Raw genomic sequence first — 23,492 nt, 5'->3', positions numbered from 1 at the left:
CATTTTGTTTCTCATCCAAGAAGTTTCTTCAGTTCAGTTCTTGGATGAGAAGCAAAAGGTTTCCAAAGAAAAGAAAATAAAAAATGAGAAAATCCAGTTGTCTTTTGGACAAGCACTTTTGAGACAATTGTTGCTAGTCTTCGATCTTTTTCCCCCCAAATAGTAAGGCCAGCATCTTCCAGAGTTTCTTTAATAATAGACTAACCATTTATACAATTTTTTTTTAAAAAAATATTCTTCTCTCTTTTGATAATTTTAGACACTCTTTCAGTTTACGGTGGCCCTTACACTTACTTCTGCAAGACTGAACGTGGCAAATTGTACAAGTACAGGTGGAGACAGCTCATGTTTTCCCCACCAAAGCTCCATTTTGGATTTTTCCCTTTTCTTGGGCAATGATAGGCAATTCTACAGCAGATAATAGAGGCTGGTCATTTGCATAGAGAGGAATATAGAGATCATATTCTTCGGCCCAAACCCTATCTTGATAGGCCAATGCAAATCAAATTAGGTTTAACTCAAACCAAAGAGGAAATGTCTCCCTGTCGTGTGTACAATTCAAGCGTCAAGGGATAACCAATTTTTGTTTGAGTGGCTTTGATATATCACTAAAAGAAAATAGAGTAAGTCCCAACTTCCTTAATAGATGGACCTCTGTAGGTCACATGACCAGAAGGAATGGAAAGGGGCTTGGAACCTAGGAACTGGTAACATTCCAAACTCCTCCTCCTAGGCTTCTCCCATAAGGAGCCATAGTGGCACAGTGGTTAGAATGCAGTATTACAGACAAATTCTGCTCACTGTCAGCAGTTTGATTCTGACAAGCTCAAGGTTGGCTCAGCCTTCAATCCTTCTGAGGTCAGTAAAATGAGGACCTAGATTGTTGGGAGCAATATGCTGACTCTGTAAACCACCCAGAGTGTGAAGTAATGTATTATAAAGTGTTAAATAAGTATATAAGTGCTATTACTATAAGGATGCATAGGGGTTATCTCCCCCCCCCCAATAAACAGCCTGGTTAGATCTGGATCCCATCTTCCTTTTACTGGCTTCTCGTTCTCGTTATTGTTTATTAAACTTGTATGCCGCCCTATTCCCAGGAGAGACTCAGGGCGGCTAACAAACCATAAGGAATGGGGGCAATATAAAGAAAACAACAAGACAAAAAAACAGAATACAGAAAACGGAATAAAAAACTCGCAACAGCCACGCAATTCAAGTGGGGCTGGGAACTCATCAGTCCCAGGCCTGCCGGAACAGCCAGGTCTTAATGGCTTTGCAGAAAGCCTGAAGGGTGATGAGGGTACGAATCTCCATGGGGAGATCGTTTTAGAGGGCCAGAGCTGCCACAGAGAAGGCCCTCCTCCAGGTGGTCGACAGTCGACATTGGCTAGCTGATGGAACCCGGAGGAGGCCTAATCTGTGGGAGGTAATTGGCAGGAGGCGGTCTCTCAAGTACCCAGGTCCGATACCATGTAGGGCTTTAAAAGTAAGTTCTCCCCATGTCAAATTCAATCTGACTCTGTTCTAGGCAGTTATCTCTATGTCAAACAGACTCCTAACTTTTAATAATTTTCTTTCAACGTTCTCTTATGTTGGAATGAATAAAGCTATCAATATGTCTACTGTTGCTTCAGGTTCTTGGGAGAGTGGGATAAAAATTAAGTCGCGGTCCTCATTTCCAGAAGCAGGACAACCAAAGAGCTTGTTCTTACCTTAGTCATATGTCCTTATTTCCACAAGGAATATGACTAATCTGTGAGGCTTGACCTAAGTAAGCCATGCCCTCTTACCAACATAGCCAAACAAACCTCTAGAGGCTTGTGTAACAGTATGATTGATCTTCCTTTCACAATCAATTGATAAGGTTTGCTCTCTTGCAACTCACACTCCCTCATTCCAAATAAGCCTCAGCAATGTATTATAATGTTAACTGCAGCATATTAATGCATCAATGATTTAAAAGAGACAAAGCTAGTCCTTCAAAGAAAAAAAGCTTAAATTTAAACCAACTCCGGAACAGTTGTAGCAAATCCACACCCCATCCCTCAAAAGTGCCACACCTATAGTGCTAAAGAAAAACCTGATGAACCATTAAACCCTGAAGCCCCCTGTTCATCTTTGTCTTTCAGGATACATTGAATTGAGCATCTTCTCAACTACCTATATCAGGAGTGTCAAACTTGATTTCATTGAGGGCTGCATCAGGGTTGTATTTGACCTTGGGGAGTGGGGGAGTGGCCAGGGGACATGGCCAGCTCGACCTCACTCGTGTTGGGGGCCCCTGTGGTGCTAAGTGCTAAGGCAGGACTTCCCTCAGACCCTCCCTCCCTCTCATTATAATCTCCTTCCTTCCTTTTCTTTCTTTCTTTCTTCCTTCCTTCCTTCCTTCCTTCCTTCCTTCCTTCTTTTTTCCTTCCATCTTCATTCTCCTTTCTTCTTCCTTCTCCTCTTTCCTTCTTTTTCCTTCCTTGCTCTCTTCCCATCTTCCCTTCTTTTTATTTTTCTTTCCTCTTTCCCTTTCTCCTTTTCTGTCCCTTCTTGGATGCTCAAAGGCAAAATGGGAAACAATTCTCCTTTTGTTTTGTCTTGGTTTTAATTTGTTTTGCTAGTCCTCTACCAGCGAAAATGGAGCTTTGCAGGGGAGGGTCATGCGTGGGCCTCGCGGGCCAGTCCTTTGCTGCTTCCAGGGCAGCCAAATCTAAGTACCCTGTGGGCCGGATGCGGCCCGCAGGCTTTTGAGTTTGACACCCCTGACCTATACTAAAAGCAGAGTAAGCTATGTATTCAAACGTAATGGAAGGAACAGGTTCTTCTCTCCTGAATCCACTTAGATTCTTCCAGGTTTTCTTTCAGACAACTCTGGCTTTGGCATCTTCTAGCAACTTCTGCAAGGGGTACAACAGGCTGGTCCTTTGCATTCAGAGGAAGGAAAGCATAATAGTTCGCCCCAAATCTCATTAGCCTATGCAAATATGATCAGATCCAATTGGAGACCCAAAAGCAAAATACAACAAATACATCTGTTTGTGATTCAAGGGTTTAAACCAATCCCATGGAAGAGCATCAGAATGGCTCAGCTGCTCCAGTTTTTGGTGAATAAAAATGGCGTTCAGACAACCTCACGGAAAGAATGAAAAAAACATAGGGGCCTGATCGGAATAATGTTAGCCACAGTGCTTTTACAGCCCTCTCTAAACGGTTTACAGACTCAGCATATGCCCCCAACAATCTGTGTCCTCATTTTACCCACCTCAGAAGGCTGGAAGGCTGAGTCAACCTTGAGCCTGGTGAGACTAGAAATGCTTAAAAAAAACCCTTGGGGATTAGTTTACTAACAGGCATGGGACTCTTTTTTCACACAGCTGCTTGTTATTTAAATTCCTCCAAGTCTGTCTTGTTCTCTGGTAACTAATCAAATCCCTGCAGTTTTGGAAGTGGTTTACCATTTCTAGGACTGTGAGAGAACGACTGGGCTAAAGTCATCCAACCAGCTTCATGCCTAAAACAAAATTAAAACAGAGGTGGTATGCTGCCGGTTTGCACTGGTTTGGGCGAACCGGTAGTGGCGGCTGTGTGAGGCTCCGCCCACCACCCAGACGCCATCAAGGACCTTCTGTGCATGTGCGCGCACTCCCGCTACTGAACAGGTAGTGAAGAAAATAGGATACCACTACTGGATTAGAACTTATATCGGTTTTCTGGGTTCTAGCCTCTAACTACCAGAGCAAATTGATTCACTAAATGCAGGTAATCCTTGACTTACAACCACAATTGAACCCAAGACAGTTATTAAGTGAGTTTGGCCCCATTTTATGACCTCTCCTGCCACCATTGTTAAGTGACTCACTACAGTTGTTAAGTTAGTAACATGTTTGTGAAGTAAATCTTGCTTCCAGATTGACTTTATTTGTCAGAAGGTCACAAAAGAGTATTACGTGACCCAGGACACTGCAACCGTCATAAATACACACCAGTTGCCATGCATCCCTCATTTTGATCATGTGACGATGGGGATGCTGCAACAGTTATAAGTCTGATAAACAATGATAAATCATTTTTATCAGTGCCATTGTAACTTCAAACGATCACTAAACAAATGGCTCTAAGGGGATTATCTGTATCACATTTCAAGTCAATATAAAGTCTGACATTTATTTATGACTCCCCAAAACAATAAAATAAAGCATTAGGATTACCAAACACATATACTTCCCAAAAATCAAAGCAGAAGCTATAAACAACTTTAGCATCATGGTATTGGGCCTGGGTACTTGAGAGACCGCCTGCTGCCAATTACCTCCACCAGACCGATTAGATCCCACAGACTAGGCCTCCTCCGAATTCCATCCGCCGGCCAGTGTCGACTGGCGACTACCCGGAGGAGAGCCTTCTCTGTGGCTGCTCCGACCCTCTGGAACGAACTCCCCATGGAGATTCGCACCCTCACCACCCTCCAGGCCTTCCGCAAAGCCCTTAAAACCTGGCTGTTCAGACAGGCCTGGGGCTAAAGAACCGTTGCCCCTATCTCGAATGGTATGATTATTGCGTGTTTTAAATTATGTATTGTTTTGTGTTGTTGTTAATTTGTCTATATTCCCCTTCCCTGGTTTGAGTTGTGAGCCGCCCTGAGTCCCCCTTCGGGGGAAAAGGGCGGCATACAAATGAAATAAACATTCAAACAACAAACATTCAATACCCTTCTGCAAAAGAAACAAAACTGAAAAAGCGTATCTAAGCTCATACATTATATAAAGCTATGCCTAAACACCCATTTCCTTATTTCTTGCACAATAGACTATTGCCATTGTACCTGGTGCATGTGGTTTTACACATTGGGGAAAAACACTACAAGTATTCCAGAGGTCAGTCTCGATACCTTCCTAGTCATTCTTTCAGGCTATAGAAAAACACTTGTAGAGTTTTTCCCAAGGTGTGAAACAACATGCATGATGAGCTGTGGTAGCGCAATGGTTAGAATGCAGTACTGCAGGGTAATTCTGCCGCCTGCTGGCAATTGGGCAGTTCGATCCTGATGGGGTTCAAGGTTGACTCAGCCTTCCATCCTTCCAAAGTGGGTAAAATGAGAACCCAGATTGTTGGGGCCAAGAGGCTAATTCTGTAAACCGCTTAGAGAGGGCTGTAAAGCACTGTGAAGCAGTATACAGGTCTAAGGGCTATTGCCATAGAGCGCCAGGAATTTTCCTTGCCATGTCTACAAGAGATATGTTGGGAAAGAAAAATAAGGATTTCCTTTAAAAATTCCACCTTGATCATTTCCCAGTCCTTTTTTTTCCCAGAAAAGAAAGGGAAGAAAGGCATCTTCCCAGCAACCTTTTCCTCCTGTGTATGCAAATGAGCCTTTGCACACAGGAGAGGTTAACTGATTAAATCTATGAGAATGAGTTGACATTTGACTGCAATAAAAACTCTAGATGCAACTTTCCAATTCAGAGAGAATCCAATTCCAATTCAAGTTACTGCAAGAATCAATTGACAGAATAGATGTTTCTAGGCTAAAACAGAGAAGGCTGAATTGCCTGAAGCTACTTCAATCTCTGTTTTGGGGAAATTAGGATGAAAATATTAAGCACATCTGCTTTTTCTCAGAGCAAAACTAAAGTCTACTCTAATGTAATCTAGGCGTCCCTTTTCTATGTGAGGTACACACAAAAAAGATTGTGTCAACTCTCACGTACTCAAGGTCCCTTATTTGCCAAAAGAGGGAAAAAATCCATGGGAACTAATTATTAATCACATTGTATTGTTTGCAAAATAAAACAAACTGCGGAGTTTGATGTGCTATTATTGACAAAGATATTCAGCAAATATTAACAATTTCTTACAAACATCTTCAAGCCGTCATTTAAACAATCTCCACTAAAGCTGGAACAACCAGACTAATTTAGAAGTGGGGGAGGCATAATCTTTGGTACCAGCCTTCATTTTGTTACTCTCCTAAACTTCCTTTTTAGGCAAGAGTGACAGACAACCTCTACCATCTTTATAGAAGGAACAACAGAAAACAGACAAAAATTAAAACCTTTTTCTCCCCAAACCCATCTTGCCATTTTCTCAGCTATTATCTCAGGCAGCAAATCAACCAAATGATTTTCCATTCTTAACAGATTAACAGAGTTGGAAGGGACCTTGTAGATCATCTAGTCCAACCCCTCACTCAAGCAGGAGACCCTACACCATTTCTGACAAATGGAAGTCCTGTCTCTTCTTGAAAGTCTCATGTAATGAAACTCCCAAAACTTCCAAAGGCAACTTCTGTTCCACGGATTGATTGTTCTCACTGTCAGAAAATTTCTCCTTATTTCCAGGTTGAATCTCTCCTTGTTCAGTTTCCATCCATTATTCCTTGTCCGGCCTTCAGGTGCTTTGGAAAATAGCTTGACCCTCTCTTCTCTGTGGCAGCCCCTCAAATATTGGAACACTGCTATCATGTCTGCCCTGGTCCTTCTCTTCAGTAGACTAGCCATGCCCGGTTCCTGCAACCGTTCGTCATATACTTTAGTCTCCACTCCCCTAATCATCCTGGTTGCTCTTATCTGTACTTTTTCCAGAGTCTCAACATCTTTTTTATAGCATGTGGACCAAAACTGCATGCAATACTCTAGGTGTGGTCTTACTAGGGCTTTGCAGAGTGCCTCACTTGATCTTGATTGTATCCCTCTGTCAATGCAATTTAGGATTGCATTGGCTTTTTTTGGTTGCTGCCTCACACTATTAACTCATATTTAGCTGGTTGTCCATAAGACTTAAAGATCCCTCTCACAGTCACTTTTATTAAGCCTGGTTTCACCCAGTTTATATGTGTACTTTTGGTTTTTCTTACCTAAGTGTAGGTCTTCACTTTTGTCTAAATTGAATTTCGTAGGGTCCGGTGTTCAAGTCTTCAAGACTTGCAGAAAGAGAACATTCTTCTCCCAACACCCCATCTTGACTACTATCACTCCATGCAAATCAACTTGATTCGGTTCAGACTGAAGAGCAGAGATTCAAATAGTGCCATGTTTTCATTTAAATTTGCAATAAACAATTCCAGGGCAAACCTGTTTGATTTTAGCATTGCTATTCTTTCAGCCCTTTTCCAAAGACTGAAATTGCCTCGACTCAAAATCTGATCTAAGAACAAGAGCATCCACAGGGAGTGGATGAAAAAACCAAGACGTTGGGTACCACTGAAGCCCCATCCGTTCTTTTGCATTTATAACAAACACAGGAAAAAGGGGCAGGGTTTTGATTTCACAGTTGTGGATATCCCTTTCAAAAAGTATGTACTAGTCAGTCTTGAGCCCATATGCAGAGTGCCAACAGCTAAGTGGGCAGAACAAGCAGGACCACTCTAACATCTGTTCAATGCAAGAGAAAGCAAGATGAAGGCTTGTGGTGACCACAATACATGTGATGACCTGGGACAAGGCATGAAGGCCACACAGCCAGCTGAGAGTTCAAACTTCCCTTTAATTCTCCGAAATTCTCCAAACACTCCCACATTCTTGGCATGTCCCAGAGCAAATTGTGCACGTACACGGCAACCTCTGGCTGCATGCAGTCCAGCAAAGCAAAGGAACAGGGAAATGAGTCCACGAAACAAGGAACAAACAACAAGTCCACAAAGTAAGGAACAAAGCACTGAGTCCACGAAGTCAGGAAGAAGCAAGCAATTCTGCAAACTCCAAATGTCTGTACTGGCATACCAAACTCTACCAATTCCCCATAGTGTCTCCTTAAATCTCAGTCCCCAGATGTGCCTTGTGAAGAGCGGCAGGGCGCTCTCCTCCCAAATCATCTGGTCAGCTTGCACTGTTCCCACCTTCTCTCCACTTACCATGCCCAGGGATCAGGAGGGGATAGTCCTTGCTGATTGCCTGAGCTCTGCCACTCCTCATGACCACTGCTTGCCCTCTCTCAGTCATCCTGCCCCCATTCCTCCCTGCTAAAAAGCTGTCCCAATCCTGAGGGGCCCTGGGCTGTTCCTTTCCACATGCCTCCAAAGCCACCGAAAGCAGCCCTTTGATCTCCATCGGCTCCAGCTCGTCCTCCTCCACAGATTCAGGCTCCAACAACACAGAAGAAAGGTGCTTTTTCAAGAAGCAACTGAACTTTCTTGTTATTCTTTGAAGACGTTTCGCTTCTCAGCCAAGAGGCTTCTTCAGCGCTAGAATAGAAGAGCCTCTTGAATGAGAAGCAAAGGGTCTTCAAAGAATAAACAGAAACTCTTGAAAAAACACTTTTGGGACAACCATGACCTGGATGACTGAGAATCTCCATAAACACAGAAGATACTTAGATTCTACTAGTCAACCCTTCTTCAGCTTCTCCGCATATGAAATTGGAATATGCTAAGCATCTATGGCAACCACAGGGAGCATAGAAATCTGCAAAGCCACTCTTTGGTTTGCAAACTGCTTTGATGTGATGGTTCAATTACACCACTGAATCAAGTCACTCCTTTGAAGTTTTGCCTAATGAAATGCACCTCACATTTACTCTGGTTTTTGGATCTCGGATCTAGTTGTTCTGCGATGATCAGTTTCTACACTGTGGCTTTAGAAGTTGAAGCCCCAAAGGATACACCCTGAAGTCTTAATGTATTATTCTTACTTCCTCTGCAAGATAATAGAAACTGAGGGGGGGGGGAGTGACAGAACAAGCCGATTTCCCTCTTTATTTCAGGGTAATAGCCAACTCTTTTAAAGGTGATTGTGCAACATAACCTTTTGAGATCTTCTGTTAAAGTCGATAGTTCATCTAAGTTTTAACCCTAGTGTAGATGGCAGTAGATTATAAACACAAGCGCTTATCAACTCTTGAGTAAGTAGCAATATCTCTTCTCTTTGGGGAAGTGTCAAGATCTGTTTGAACACCAAATGAGGTGGAATGTGGTCAGACACTTTTGTTTTTAACATATTAATTTCTCTAATCACAGAGGGTGCAAATCTGGCACTTAGTTTAACGGAATAATTATCTGCCAAAAGTAGGCCAAATGGTTTGCTGATTTAGATAACCCACCGGATAAACTCCCTAAGAACTGAGCTGACGCCATTTGATAAAACTGAAGATACTGTCTTTTGTGCTCACTCACCCACAACTCATCGATGCGTTGCTGACATTCTGATGATGGGAGCTGTTAATCCAAACTATTGTGTTATTCATGCACACTTTGTTTGGGTCGTTCAGCTCTTGTTTTTCAATGTCGTATTGAATAAATGTGTCCGTCATGATCCCAAAAACAATCAGCATGGCTGGCTGGGCTGTTCCATGAAGAATGGCACAGATACCCCCTGAGAGCATCATCAGTATCTCAGTTGAAGAAGCAAATCTGAACTGTAAGGAATAAGAGGCAGGGTTTGTTCATCGGTAGTTTTCACATCATTTCCTTTTATATTAAAGGGGTATATGAATCAATATGAATCAATATTGGCTATTTGCTTTTATTATGAATTGCTTATGTTACTATATAATTGTTCCTGATTAAACCAATATTTGCTGTTTGATAAGATATGCTGCTAGAAATCATTTATTAAGAATTAAGCTTTGTTATTGGCTTCTGCTTATATTATTGTATACTGTCAGAAATCAGTTGTTTTCTAGCCTAGCAAATTGTAACCTTAATACTGGATGGCATTACTGCAAATGTTGTCTCACTGCTGCGTCTCGCTTCTATTCTTAGCTTCAAAGCTAGGGACATTCTTGAAAACATGGAAGAAATTGTTACACGGGAATATGAGGCCCCATAGATAAAGGAACCAAACTAGGGATTTTTCCTGGTTCAGAAATCCTTAAAGCATTCTGCCAAAAAAACAACTTGGCAAACGGGGTCTGCCACCCCCTACACAAGGCTATAGGAATACTCCATAGATAAGGTAGACAGAGACAGGAGCTTGAACAAAAGAATGTTTTAAAGATCACATTGGTAACAAATCTTTGTCTCTGATTGGATAAACTTTGTTTCTATCTGTCTAAAATGTATATAATACTCTGAGCCACTCTTGAGATGAGTGGCTATTCCTTACATGCATTTGTTTGTATGATTTGGATATAGTTTTGTCACCCAGCTTCAGTGGTGGGTTTCAAAAATTATTCGAACCTACTCTGTGGGTGTGGCCTCCTTTGTGGGAGTGGCTTGCTGCCCATGTGACCGGATGGGAGTGGCTTGCCGCCCATGTGACCGAATATGAAGATGCCGACGACACTTGTCAGAACCACCTTAAATTACCTCACACACAGCACTGGCATGCATAAGAATATGATGTAAACTTGTTTTTTAAAAGGCATCTTTGGTTTGCGTTAAAACAACTTCAACACACACAATGTTCTGATTGCACCACAAACGCAGTAGTCATCCTTACCTTTCACAGAGGCACTGAGTTTTATAAATATGAGCATGATAGTGTAGAATAATCATATCCAAGGATCAGTGGTGGGTTTGAAAAAAATTTGGAACCCCTTCTGTAGGTGTGGCCTGCTTTCTGGGTCCACTGGTGGAACCTCTTCTAACCGGTTCGGTAGATTTGACGAACCGGTTCTACCGAATAGGTGCGAACTGGTAGGAACCTACCTCTGCCCATCTTTTGCTATGGCCATAAATAAAAGCTGATATTTTTGCAAGCCTTATCTCAATACTCACTCTCTCTGCAATTCAGTGGCTTGGGGAAACTGCTGGAACCTTACAATATTACTAATCCATTATTTTTATTAACAATGTAGCATTGCATCCTTTCAGGTGTAACAGGTCCCTGTTCCCAACTTCAGTTTGCAACAGAGGACTTTCTCACTTAAATCCCCCCAGCATAGATAATTGTAAAGATAATAATGCAATTTTGGTCACTAACTGAAGTGGTTGTTGTTAAGTGAAATCACAACTATGCTTACAATCTTCAGATTTCTTTTGCTTTAAAGGCCTGCAAAAGATTGTAAATGTGAAGATTGATTTTTCATCACTGTTGTAACTGTGAAGTGTTGCTAAAGGAAGCAGATGCTAAATGAGGAGTACCAGTAAAATATTTAGGGAAGAAAAGAAACTTGATTTTGTGTGGTGAAATGACTGGGACGTCACTTTTGATTCTGAAAACCACTTTCCAGGCCATACTCCTGTCGTTATTTTGTGTCTGGTTTTATCCTGTAAATGTTGAGGTTTGATTAAGTTAAGAATTTCCCTTCTCCTCTTCTACCCCCTTGATTTGACACCATGGTTCACAACTGATGATATAGGAACTTAAGTTAGATACCCAGTCTTAACAGACTGTGCAAAATGTGTATACATGCATACAACAAACATAGATGTATCTTCCTGTTCAATTGTATCTGATTCTCAGAGATTGCCTGGAGAAATCATTGGCGAGGCTTTTCAAAACTGCTATGCATAGACTCCTTAGGACTGAGAGAAAATGACTGGCCCAAGGACACCCAGATAGCTTTTTGTCTAAGGTGGGACCAGAACTCCAATTTCTAGCCTGATGCCTCAACCTCCACCAAGGTGGCCCTCATAAATATAATAACAGAGAGTGCTCTCTTGGAAAACTGAACTTTTGTTTCTCTTTTGATTGGACAAGATTCTGCCACAGATGAACTGGTGGGACTAGATAGAAACGTTTGTGAGCCTTGGTCTCAAGAAACATGCTATAATATGTGAAAAATAATGACGACCAGGAATGCTATTACCAGCTGAAAGAATCCAATTCGAATTTCATGTTTTCTCTTGTCTGGTATCCTTCAAAGAAAGAAAAAACAAGGGGCATTATACACGTGGTTTCTCTCCTTCTACTGGTAGTAGATCCGCCAGGACCTTCTTCAGACATCCCAAGATGGAAGACAACGTTTTCCTACTAGCCGTTTTGCCTCACAGATGACTCCCATTCAAATCAACCCAGCAGTTAAAATATTTTGAAGGGTATGGAGAAGCTCCTTCCTTTTTTTGCTTCCAATCTTGCAACTCCCAAAAGGTGTCTTTATTTTTTTTAAAAAAGTAAAATGTCACAAATGTCATAAGGTTAGACAGGACAGTTACGTGCAGTCAGGGGAGGCAGGGGAGGCACAGCCTCACCACTGTCAATCATAAAAAGCAAAAAAAAATGTAAACAGGAAAAGGGAGTGCTGAGGTTAGGCTAGCTAGCTGCTGCCACACCATGAATGACTGCCTGTTTAAAAAAGCCTCTAAAAAGCGCCCTCTACCATGAGGCAGGAGAACTGCATGCCTCATCTAGTCTGACTTTTTAGCAGAGTTAAAGCAAGGGTTAAAAGCCTAAAAAAAATCCCGAGGTAGTTGAGGTACGCAGTTCTCCTGTCTCATAGTAGAGGGCGCATTTTTTAGAGGCTTCAACTCTGTCATTCTGTTTAAAGCTGCAGCGTCGTGCTCACTCTTCCTCCTCTCTTTCTCCGTTTCTGATGGCCCCCACCCCCACCCCCACCCCACGCTCCTCTTTTCCTTCAAATTTCCTTTTTTTTCTTTTTTCTTTAATAAATGCAATGCTCAGGCATTCTCTCCTCTCCAGCGACACCCCACTGACTAAAGCACTTTCTTTCACCCGCCTGAGCTCGCGGCAGAGCTCAGGCGGGCTGCCGCGAGCTCAGATAGGAGGCGCTGTTTTTCTGTGGCAGCCCTGATGCAGTTAAATGGCTGCCTCATGAAATGGCTGCTAGTTCCCTCACTATTGGTTTTAAGGAAATTGTAAAGCCTGAACTGCTCCCGAGAGCTCTTCCCTAAGTTGAGACTGACATTGCTATCTTTAGGTTTGCGTACTATCATAGCCTTGGCGAACTTTTTCAGCACTAAGTGCCAAAATGAGAGCGTGCACACACTAGCGTGCCAGAAACTGGAAGAGCAGCCGCCTGGTACACATGCACACTCCAGGAAGATGATATTCCAGTTTCTGGCATGTGCATGCACAAAGACCAGCTGGCTGGTGCGCATGCCACCAGGCGGCTGCTCTTCCGGTTTACGGCGCTCCCACGTGTGTGAAGACCAGCTGGCTGGCTCTCTGGAACCCAGAAGAGCAACGGGAGATGACTCGCATGCCCAGAGAAATGGCTCTGCGGGCCACTTCCAGCACGCATGCCATAGGTACACCATCATGGTACTATCATGTGTTTGTTGTGTTATGGTTGCACCATGCACATTCTAAATTGTAATCTGCTGAAAGTCATTTTGATTGCAGCAGCACAGAAATATGCTTCATAAATAAGAAGCCTAAGCATCGTTGCACAAATTCGGTTTTCCCAGGTGCCCAGATCTCATCAGTTAATTGATGGAACTATCAACTCTTTGTAGTAACATATTAAAGAGTTTACACCCTTATTCTGATATCCGTAATTTATTGGAAGGAAGTACCTTGCTGATGCATATTAAAATCAAAGGGGAATTTTGCTAATGGCTGCATAGGCTGGCAATTATGGGAGTTGTAGTATCAGATAATTGGGAAATAACAAGTTGGGGAAATTGATCTAATCTGAAGAGATAAGTTTGAATTCTCTGAAAAGGTCTAATTAGTAACTCACAACTGAATCATCACCAATTCATGTCTTTACATTCTTATTCAGCTTCTTTACTTTTTGAACTTTTTGCATATTAGCTACTCCTGGGACTTACTGTGGTCCCAAGTGATTCTGCAGTTGCCTTGCACTTGAGCAAATCTGAAAGAGCTGGAGAAACACTGGAACTATAGGAAGCATCCGTATAACCTGACTTTCCAAATGGTGGGGACTAATTGTCCCATGTTATATAAAAGTGGGCAGTATTTAATACGCTAAATCTGGGCTCCAGGTATTTTTTGGAAAAAAAAAAACCTGACTAATACAGACTAGAACTGGGTCAGAATGAGGCAACAAAATGAAAATAGAGGACAAGTCCTAATAAGGTTCTGTGGAAGGAAGGCTGAGGAGCTGACATGATAGCAGTAGTGAAATTCACTTTTTTTTTTTTTACTATCGGTTCTGTGGGTATGGCTTGGGGGTCGTGGCAGGGGAAGGATACTGAACAATCTCCATTTCCACCCCACTCCAGGGGAAAAGATATTGGAAAATCTCCTTTCCCACCCAACTCTGGAGCCAGCCGGAGGTGGTATTTGCCAGTTCTCTGAACTACTCAAAATTTCTGCTACCAGTTCTCCAGAACCTGTCAGAAAACTGCTGAATTTCACCTCTGCATGGTAGCACTCTGAGTTCTGGGGAAGGATCTTGTTGAAAAAGGATCCTGTGTGATTTTCTGCAGGACTAGATTTTTAAATTACAAGAGGACATATTTTGTACATTGGGAAAAAAAAGACTGCTTCGTGATAAGAATACTTCAGGAACCGAACAATTTCTCAGAGGGGAGTCAAGCTATTGCTTTTGCAAACCAATGGTTGGACTCAGTGATCTAACAAAGTGGCCTTATGATTAGGATTTTGTAAGCCTCGTCCTGAAGTAGATAAGGGAAATGATTGACATACTAAATGGTTACATGAGGACACGCAGGCAACTGTTTCCAGGGAAAAGAGGAAGATGCGGTAGATAATTAGTCCAAAGGCTATGATTCAAAGGGTAAGAGTATTTTCTAAAGAATGGGTTGATATTTTAAGCAGAAGCCAACCTCTTCAGGCATCTGTATGAGGACTATTTAATATTTTGCATTACCATATTAAAATGTTTTATTCTCTTGGCATTATTCCATCCTGCCTCCTCCCCCAAAAAAGCTTAATGGAGTGAATGAAATCAGCAAATGCACTTTTAGAAAAGAAGAAAAATGGTCTTACTTGTGTTCCTTTGCGTTGTTCTTTGAAGAGGCTTCATGCTTCCCACCAAAATTCCTGCAAAAAGCAATACATTTTTCTCACCGTGAGCAGGATTAATGGTCCAGTTCTGTTCAGAGTCAATCCCACAGATAACCTTCCTCTAAATATAGTCTGCAGCTTTTGTGTTTGTGTATGTGTGTTAGAGTTCAGAAGGAATATTATCTTTAAAAAAATATTATTTGAAAAGCCTTGAAATACAAAGAAAGAGGGTTTTATTCAGAATAAGCTTTAAATTGAATGGAAAGCCTGTTTCAGTGTGGTCTTTCCCCCCCCCCTTCAAAAGAGAGTGGGATTCAGGACCAAGTTTAGCACACTTGGCAAACTGATTATTGATGGAGGTTGAGCACAGAGGAAAAACTGGCAGGAGTGGGAAGGAGGTGAAGGGTTGTCCAAATCTCCAACAGAATACTTTACTTTGGACAAAGCACTCCTTTGAAGCTGAGCAACAGGACTCTAGCTTCTAAACAGCAGAGCAAAATAGCTGCTTTGTTGCAGTTAGTGGATTGAAGCAAGGGCATACACCAGGGGTGTCAAACTCAAGGCCTGCGGACGGCATCAGGCCTGCAGGGTGCTTAGATCTGGCCCACCCTGGGAACAGCAAAGGATCAGCCTCTGCATGGCCCTCCCGAGCTCTGTTTTCGGTTCCACCACAAAACCGCGGACGACAAAATCGCGGTCGACGAAAGCGCGTATGTGACGTCATCACAGCGTGACGAAAAAGATCGAAAAATGTAAAAATAAAGCGAAAACCTTCCCCTAACCCCCCCAAACCTAACCCTAAACCTAACCCTAAACCTAACCCTAAACCTAACCCTTAACCTAACCCTAAACCTAACCCTAAACCTAACCCTTAACGTAACGAAAAACCTAACGCTAACCCTTAACCTAACGCTAAACGTAACGCTAACACTCTAAACCTAACCTTAACCCTTAACCTAACCCTAACCCTAACCCTTAACCTAACGCTTACCTTTATGTGAATCGGCTTGCTGTAATTTAATTTTTATTTCAATTTTTCGATCTTTTTTGTCGCGTTGTGATGACGTCACATACGCGATTTCGTCGACCGCACTTTTGTGGAACGCGGTTTTGACGGGTCACGCTGTTTTCAGCTGTGACAGCCTCCTGCAGCCCTCTGCCAGTGAAAACGGAGCCCAGGCCGGGCACTCGCAGCCCTCTGAGCTCCATTTTTGCCAGCAGAGGGCTACAGGAAGCTGTTGCGGCTGAAAACGAGCCTCAACGAGTGATGTCGAGCTAGCTACGCCCACCCTGGTCATGCCCACCCTGGCCACACCCACCATGACCACTTCCAGCCCCCCTGAGATCAAACACAACCCTGATGCGTTGAGTTTGACACCCCTGGCAGACACATTCAGAAGGCTATTCCTAGCTAAGGGAAGCCTTAGAATAGGCTGTTTGCATTGCACAAAATGCCTCAATGAAGTCACATGCATCACAGAGGACCTTCAAAAGGTGTGAGAACCAACATGCTCAGAGGATCCAAGAGTCTGTCAGAGAGCAAAACAACTTAGAATAAAAATGTTGAGAGATAAGCATGCTCAGAGACCAAGGGATGTAGGGAGTGGATGAGGAGAGAAGGGAGGCAGAGAAAATGAGCGGGAATGTCCCGGGAAAGAGCCAGAGTAGATGACATCTGGAAGAATTAGAAGCCCCAAATCCAACATGTTTTGCAGGTCTCACTTCTACACCCTTCTAGAGCTCTGACTTACTTTGTTTTGCTGATGCCGTTATCTGTTGGGGAAGAAATACATGGAAGTTAATATGGAAGTGAAATCTTTAGTCAGATATTTTTCTTTCTCCTACCCATCACTATACGCATATACTTGCTTTTGGCTTTTTTCACTACATTGATCTTTTCGTTAAACAATGCAGTGCTTGATTGAGGATTTCCCTGGCATTTGTACTCATGACTTTTTGTAAAAATGGTGAATAGACCAAATTGAAACATCTCCAGTTTTGGTTCTGTTTCACTAAACTGGTTCCTTATGTGCGAGGAAGAACAACACCAATTTTAGTTTTGACCTTTTGTCAAGAGAAGTGGGAGGAAAACTACTTCTTCTTCTTCTTCAAGTAGGACGAAAACTACTTCCTCAAGGAAAAAACAATCCAGTTGCCTTTTGAAAAAGCACTTTTGAGATAGGAGGAAAACTAGCTTTCCACATTTCCCTAATTCAGAAATCCGTGCTTGGTGCCTCCGCAAACCCCTTATGCTTTCGGTTATCTTGCCTTTGCCTACTCAGACATCTAACTCTGCCCATTTTATAAAGCATTTTATTTTAGATTTCCACCCTGCTTTTCTGGTTGGTTGGTTGGTTGGTTTTTAAAAAAAAATAATCATGAAGACTTAACAGTGAGTTAAAAAATGTACAAAATGAGAACATTAATATAGTAAAAATTGGAGTTGAAATTAAACATTAAAATGCATTAACTATTAAACGTTTGCTAGAAGAGATGCCTTTTTTCTATCTTCCTGAATATTGGGACAAACACAACTTCCCAGGGAGTGTGTCCTCCCACCAGAGAACTTCTCAGGAGAAGGACCCTTCTAGTTTTGGCAGTAGGGAAGGGAGAGGGTCCTTAGGGAGCCGAGGTGGTGCAGTGGTTAGGGTGCAGTACTGAAGGCCACTACAGCTGACGGTTATCTGCAGTTCAGCGGTTCTAATTTCACCGGCTCAAGGTTAACTCAGCCTTCCATCCTTCCGAGGTGGGTGAAATGAGGACCCAGACTGTGGGGGCGATATGCTGACTCTGTAAACCGCTTAGAGAGCGCTAAAAGCCCTATGAAGCGGTATATAAGTCTAACTGCTATTAAAAAGACCTTCTCTACTGACCTCACTAGGTAACCAGGCAGGTGGATCAGTGGATGGTATGCTGCCGGTTCACACTGGTTCAGGTAAACCGGTAGTGTCTGTGGCACGAGGCTCCGCCCACCCACCCAGACATCATCAAGGATCTTCTGCGCATGCTCAGACACGCACATTCCCGCTACCAAACCGAAAGAAAATAGAATACCATCTCTGAGGTGGATAGTAAACACCTGGACTCCAAGCCATTAAGAGTTTTAAAGATAATACATCTTAAAGGCTAGATGTTTGATAAAGATAATGGCACTTTTAAAAAAAGCAAAATCAGTCTATATACTGTGAATATATGGGCCACTGCAATGTACTGCTACGTGACTAACAGGGCCTGTACAGGACTTTTGATTTTAAAGCAGGGCTGTCAAACTTGCGCTGCGCAGGCTGGATGCATCACATGCTGGTCACGTCCACCCCCATTTTAGCAAAGCGGGGAAAGGTTGTGATATTTCACTGGACAACAATGTGTCATCACAAGTTTGACAAACCTGATTTAAAGGGGAAAATATGCTTCATATGACATGGACTTTTCATGCAAAATATGAAGTGTTCTTCTGGGAAAAGATGGTAAAAGATTTAAGTTTATAAAGCTGCTGAGAGAGGGTTTTTTTTAAGTTTTAGTAAAATCAGTGGATCCGTTTTGTTGTTTTCTTTTGTGCGAGCACTATTCTACCCCTGAAAAGAGTTGACAACTATTATTTATGCCAAAAATGAGCAATCAGCCTTTTCATGACCATTTAATTCAACACACATTTGTTTAAATAGACAAAAAGGGAGAAGATTTGATTTATGTCGCTGTGAATTAGGATCTAATCTATTGTCAATGGTATTTTATTGTAATAAACAATGACCATACAATAACCCGTAATCAAGGAATGATACAAACAAATCAGGTTTACTAATTACTATACAAAGTCAAGAAATGCTCTGAGTTCAAAGGCTTACGTGACTCATTTGATTCAAAGGCCAAATTATCTTCTCCAATTCTCTTAATGCTGTACAGAGTCACTGGTTCAGGCATGATTCGTTTCTTTCAATTCCTACAAAAATCCAAGAAATTGTGATTCTGTTGTGGGCTAATATCAAACCATACAATCATCTTTGATATCCCTAACAGGTCTCTCGCTACTCTGTGACAGCCATTTATTGATTAAAAAATAGTAATCAAAATCTGTTAGTAGGTTGAATCTCAACAATAAATACCCACAGTATAAATAACTTTCAAAACAATATTTAATAACTGAACTATGGATAAAATAATACAATACAATAATCTAAGCATCAAGCCAAGTAGGCAGTGGTGGGATTCAGCCAGTTTGCACTACTCCGGGAGAACCAGTTGTTAACCTTTTGAGCAGTTTGGTGAACTGGTTTTTGGAAGAAATCATTAGTGCAGAGAACCGGTTGTTAAATTATGGTATTTGAATGCCACAACTGCATGTAGGGTTTTAAATGTCAAAACAAACATTTTGAATTGTCAAGGTAACTAACAGGAAGACAGGGCAGAGGCCCAGGACATCAAGTGTACTGTGCTCATCTTGGTAATTTTCTGGCAACAATTAGGCAATCATATTCAATACTAATTGAAGCTTCCAAGTGGTCTTTGGCTTCAGGAGACTGGTGATAAAGGCACAAGTCATTGGTGTGAGATCCTCTCATCCCAGGTTATGCTGCCATTGTCATGCTGGGCAAAGCCATCCCCTCTCAACTTGCCTGTCCAGCATCATCTATAAGTACTACCCCAATCAAGAGACACAAATGAAAATGTCAGGGATTCATAATGAACAAACAATTATCTCCAACTTCTCAGGGTTCACCCTCGGTATGTTTTACCCCAATCAATTCTCCATACTTCCAGACATTGAGCCAAGATGTTTCGATACAGATTAACAGAGTTGGAAATGACCTTGTAGATCATCTAGTCCAACTCCCCTGCCCAAGCAGCCCTACACCATTTCTGACAGATGGCAGTCCAGTCTCTTCTTGAAAGCTTCAAGTGATGAAGCTCCCACAACTCCTGAAGGCAAGCTGTTCCTTTGGTTGATTGCTCTCACTGCCAGAAAATTTCTCCTTATTTCCAGGTTGAATCTCTCCTTGTTCAGTTTCCATCCATTATTCCTTGTCTGGCCTTCAGGTGCTTTGGAAAACAGCTTGATCCCTTCCTCTCTGTGGCAGCCCCTCAAATATTGGAACACTGCTATCATGTCTGCCCTGGTCCTTCTCTTCAGTAGACTAGCCATGCCCGGTTCCTGCAACCGTTCATCATACACTTTAGTCTCCAGTCCTCTAATGATCCTGGTTGCTTTTATCTGCACTTTTTCTAGAGTCTCAACATCTTTTTTATAGTGTGGTGACCAAAACTGGACAGTATGTTGACAGTATCACTTGTGTGCTCCAGGTTGGTGATGTAAAACGGACTGCATTTGTAAATCACCAAACCCCAAATCATTGGATGATCTCTTCCATCAGTTTCAGGAAAATGTCAGAGAGTATTGAAAAGTTGAACATCACTTGCAATCAGCACTTAACAAAAAAACAAAACAAGCATTAAACTATTTATAAATAGAATTGATATTTAACTGTTCCAAGGAAGAAATTAGCAATTTGTAGCCTACTCTGTCTCCATACATATTCATGTAAATTTGAAGGGCTTGTGTCTGAATAATTGTCTCTGTTCAGTAAACCTACAATCAATTGTACAGGTCCTTGCATCCTGTATTACCAATACTTTAAGTAGTAAATGTTTAACACCTGATGAAATGTACTGGAAAAGACCCATCACTAACTCACTTTAAGTAGTCCACCTTAAAAGATCAATAGATAAATTGTGGCTTCTAAACAACCACCACAAATCCTTGCTCTTTGTCAGCATGACTGGGTTCATTGGAACTAAAATTCAAAACATCTGGAAGAGAGCAGGTTATTTATCCTTGCTTAATGGAATTGAATCATGGTGGCAGTCCAGCAGTTTGCTAGCATATTGCTATGATGTTCTATCTCTCCCCACTTTTTACTTAATATTTTAGGACTGATCTATTTTATGCACAGTGGTCAGATTTATCCACAACACAAATGCCAGATGTTGCTTTAAATTGTTGGAAGAAATGTCCTTCTGGGTTCAGTTCCAGGTGGTGGGGAAAAAGACACTGGAAACATGGAGGCTGCTTAGAAAGATGGTTCAATGGTGGACAGGATAACATGGCTTGAGTTCCTGAACAGAAAGTGGGATCACATACTTTCAGATGTTGGGTGAAGAAGAAAAAAGAGTGAGATGCTGAAAGTCTCTGGTTTTATGCCATCTCTGCCCTTTGATCTTGAGCTTGTATTCGAATAGTTGTCAGACTCCCATGGAGCCATGCAGGGGCAACTCTCTAGGCTGTGTTGAGTCCAAGTTTGGTTGAGCATTGCTTCAAGGTGCCCTGTGGTGAGCTGGGTAAAGGGCTAATGCTATCATGTCTTAAACCCATCACCCTGGAGCTGAAGGGGGATCTTTGTTACGTAGAATGGACTGGCTCAGACATTTAATGGGCCATTGACAAAGGTGGCGTTATTAAGAGTGAGTCTGTTTCCTATCTAAAACCATGTTTCTCCATTTCTGATCCAGAGAAATATAATATTCTGCCTTTTCAATATTTCCCAGGATATTTCATTTTTCAGGGAGAGGGGTGGGTTTTAATTTCCTACAAAACTAAACCGAGCATACATGAGGACTTTGTGCAACAGGTGAACAAAACATTTCTTTTGTCCCTCGTCCTAGATTTTTCTATCAGCTCCATTCTGCTGGAATAACCATAAATATTATTTTCAAAATATTATTTTCTGTTTTTAAGCCATAGATTCTACAAGTGTTTGTTCAGATTGCTTCTACACCGTTTCCAACAATCTAATAATCCTTTGAATTCTTAATTTGACTAAGACATGGCTTGACTTTCTTACATATGTCCAGCCAGACCCCTCGTTGCCCAAAAGATATCTTTATAATGTTTTGAATTCCATACTGTGATTACCAAGAAGCTACATTGCTGGAAATGTATGTTATTTATTTATTTTTACTTCCTCATCTTGGTTTTTGCCATTTGTTTGTTACTTAAGGTTTTTTTTTAAAATCCTGTCCTGATGCTGATTTTTCTCCCAAGAGCAAATACTAATCTGAGTAAAATTCAAATGAAATGTTGCAATGAAGGATTGTTTGTTTAAAAACTGACTTCCAAGATGTCCACATCCATTCTGTATTTGCTAGTCCTTCTTGGTCTTTTTCAGCCAGATTCACTCCATAAATCATGCTTGGTTTATTCATCTTGAACTCAAGAGGAAAAGCCGAGGGTTGCTCTTTCCCCACACCAAATTGGCTTTGTAAAGGCAGCATGTCTTAGCTTTTCAAAACAAGAGGATTGGCACAGAGACTGTCCAAGCAGAGCTGCCAAAGCAGCCTAAACCCCAAAGCAGTCCGAACTAATTAATTCTTCAATTCTGGAATATGATTTGGGAAAACAAAAATAGAACTCACTGGAATGTGTTATGATTTCCACTGAGTGCTGCCTTAAGGAAAGCTGTATCCCCTCTCAAGGTTGTCTTTCTGCTGTGCTTCAGAGCAGGGGTCTCCAACCTTGGCAACTTTAAGCCTGGCGGACTTCAACTCCCAGAATTCCAGCTTTGCTGGCTGGGGAATTCTGGGAGTTGAAGTCTGGCAGGCTTAAAGTTGCCAAGGTTGGAGACCCTTGCTTCAGAGCACAGATGCAGAGGGCCATGTTTGGTGGGGAACACTTTGTGCTGGGAAGAGTAAACTCCCAGCATTCTGCTCATGAAATATGGCTGCAAAAGAGCTGATTTCCTGACATGGGAGGTTTTTTTCAAGGTGGAAAACAAGAATCATTCCTGCCCTGAAGGCTCCTTGTTTATCTTCCCACTCTTTAAAAAATGATGGTATGGTTTCAATTGGAAGCCAACCAACTCCACCCTGATAGCATCATCGCCCTTCAAGAAATGCTATTTATATTTTCCCAGTGGGCTAGGAAGATACATCTTCTTAGTAATCCAGTCATGGGACCTTAAGCCTCTTCTCCTTTTTATTTTTAAAAGTTTTTAAAATCATTTTAAATAAGATCTATGGATACAATTTCTCTAGCAGAATATTGTTGAACATATTGTCCCTCCTAACAGCATTACACTGAGACTCCCCTCTTTTGAAGACAAGTTTCACCCAAGATGGAGTAAAATGCTGGGTCTGAGTTTAGCTGGAATAGTCTCAAAACATTATTTTCTCTTTTTAAGCCACAGATTCAACAAGCATTTGTTCAGATTGCTTCTACACCGTTTCCAACAATCCAATAAAGCATTATCCAATAATTCTTTGTATTCGTCATTTGATTAAAACATCCTTATATACAAACAGCCCTTCATTGCCCAATAAATATCTTCACATTGTTCTGAATTCTATACTCTGGTTACCAAGAAACTACATTGCTGGAAATGTATGCTATTTTTTTAAAACCCCTCCTCTGTTTTTTTGCAATTTGTTTGTAATTTAAGCTCTTTTTAATCCCATCCCTTTCACAGATATACTAATTCTCCTTAAATGTTTAACACAGATAAGTCTAATTGCTGATCACACAACCTCAACCAGTTGGACAGCAGAAGATAGCACAAGGCCCTAAATCTTTTCCAATGTGTTGCATGCTTTCTCTTCTTATTTTTTTTAAACAGGGTTTTAAATGAGCCTTGCAAGAGATGATTCCAAGACTCAAAATGGCTTCTAAGAATTGGAAAAGGGCTAATAGTTGGAGGCATCAGAATTTGAAGATGCTTCCATACAGGGGATCCTTGAGTCCAT

General features: G+C 41.7%; 1 protein-coding gene across 1 annotated transcript in view; it reads right to left on the bottom strand.

Annotated features, from left to right (window-relative positions):
- Nucleotides 1-18,691, bottom strand: part of ABCB11 (ATP binding cassette subfamily B member 11) — an 88,638-nt gene extending 69,947 nt beyond the window's left edge. Inside the window, exons 1-5 of the mRNA XM_087709426.1 lie at nucleotides 18,608-18,691; nucleotides 16,514-16,535; nucleotides 14,745-14,798; nucleotides 11,677-11,725; nucleotides 9,098-9,339 (exon numbers count right to left, since the gene is read on the bottom strand). Of these exons, the coding sequence (XP_087565552.1) occupies nucleotides 9,098-9,339; nucleotides 11,677-11,725; nucleotides 14,745-14,798; nucleotides 16,514-16,535; nucleotides 18,608-18,683 (443 nt within the window). The 5' untranslated portion in view covers nucleotides 18,684-18,691. The remainder of the gene's footprint in view (nucleotides 1-9,097; nucleotides 9,340-11,676; nucleotides 11,726-14,744; nucleotides 14,799-16,513; nucleotides 16,536-18,607) is intronic.
- Between the last annotated feature and the right edge of the window lie 4,801 nt (nucleotides 18,692-23,492).

This window comes from Thamnophis sirtalis, unplaced genomic scaffold (genome assembly GCF_051295495.1).
Source record: "Thamnophis sirtalis isolate CommonGarterSnake01/CBP01778 unplaced genomic scaffold, rThaSir2_p1.2 scaffold_1, whole genome shotgun sequence".
Taxonomy (NCBI): Eukaryota; Metazoa; Chordata; class Lepidosauria; order Squamata; family Natricidae; genus Thamnophis; species Thamnophis sirtalis.
The sequence above is the reverse complement of the archived record's forward strand: the minus strand, read 5'-3'. Positions and strand labels throughout refer to the sequence as shown.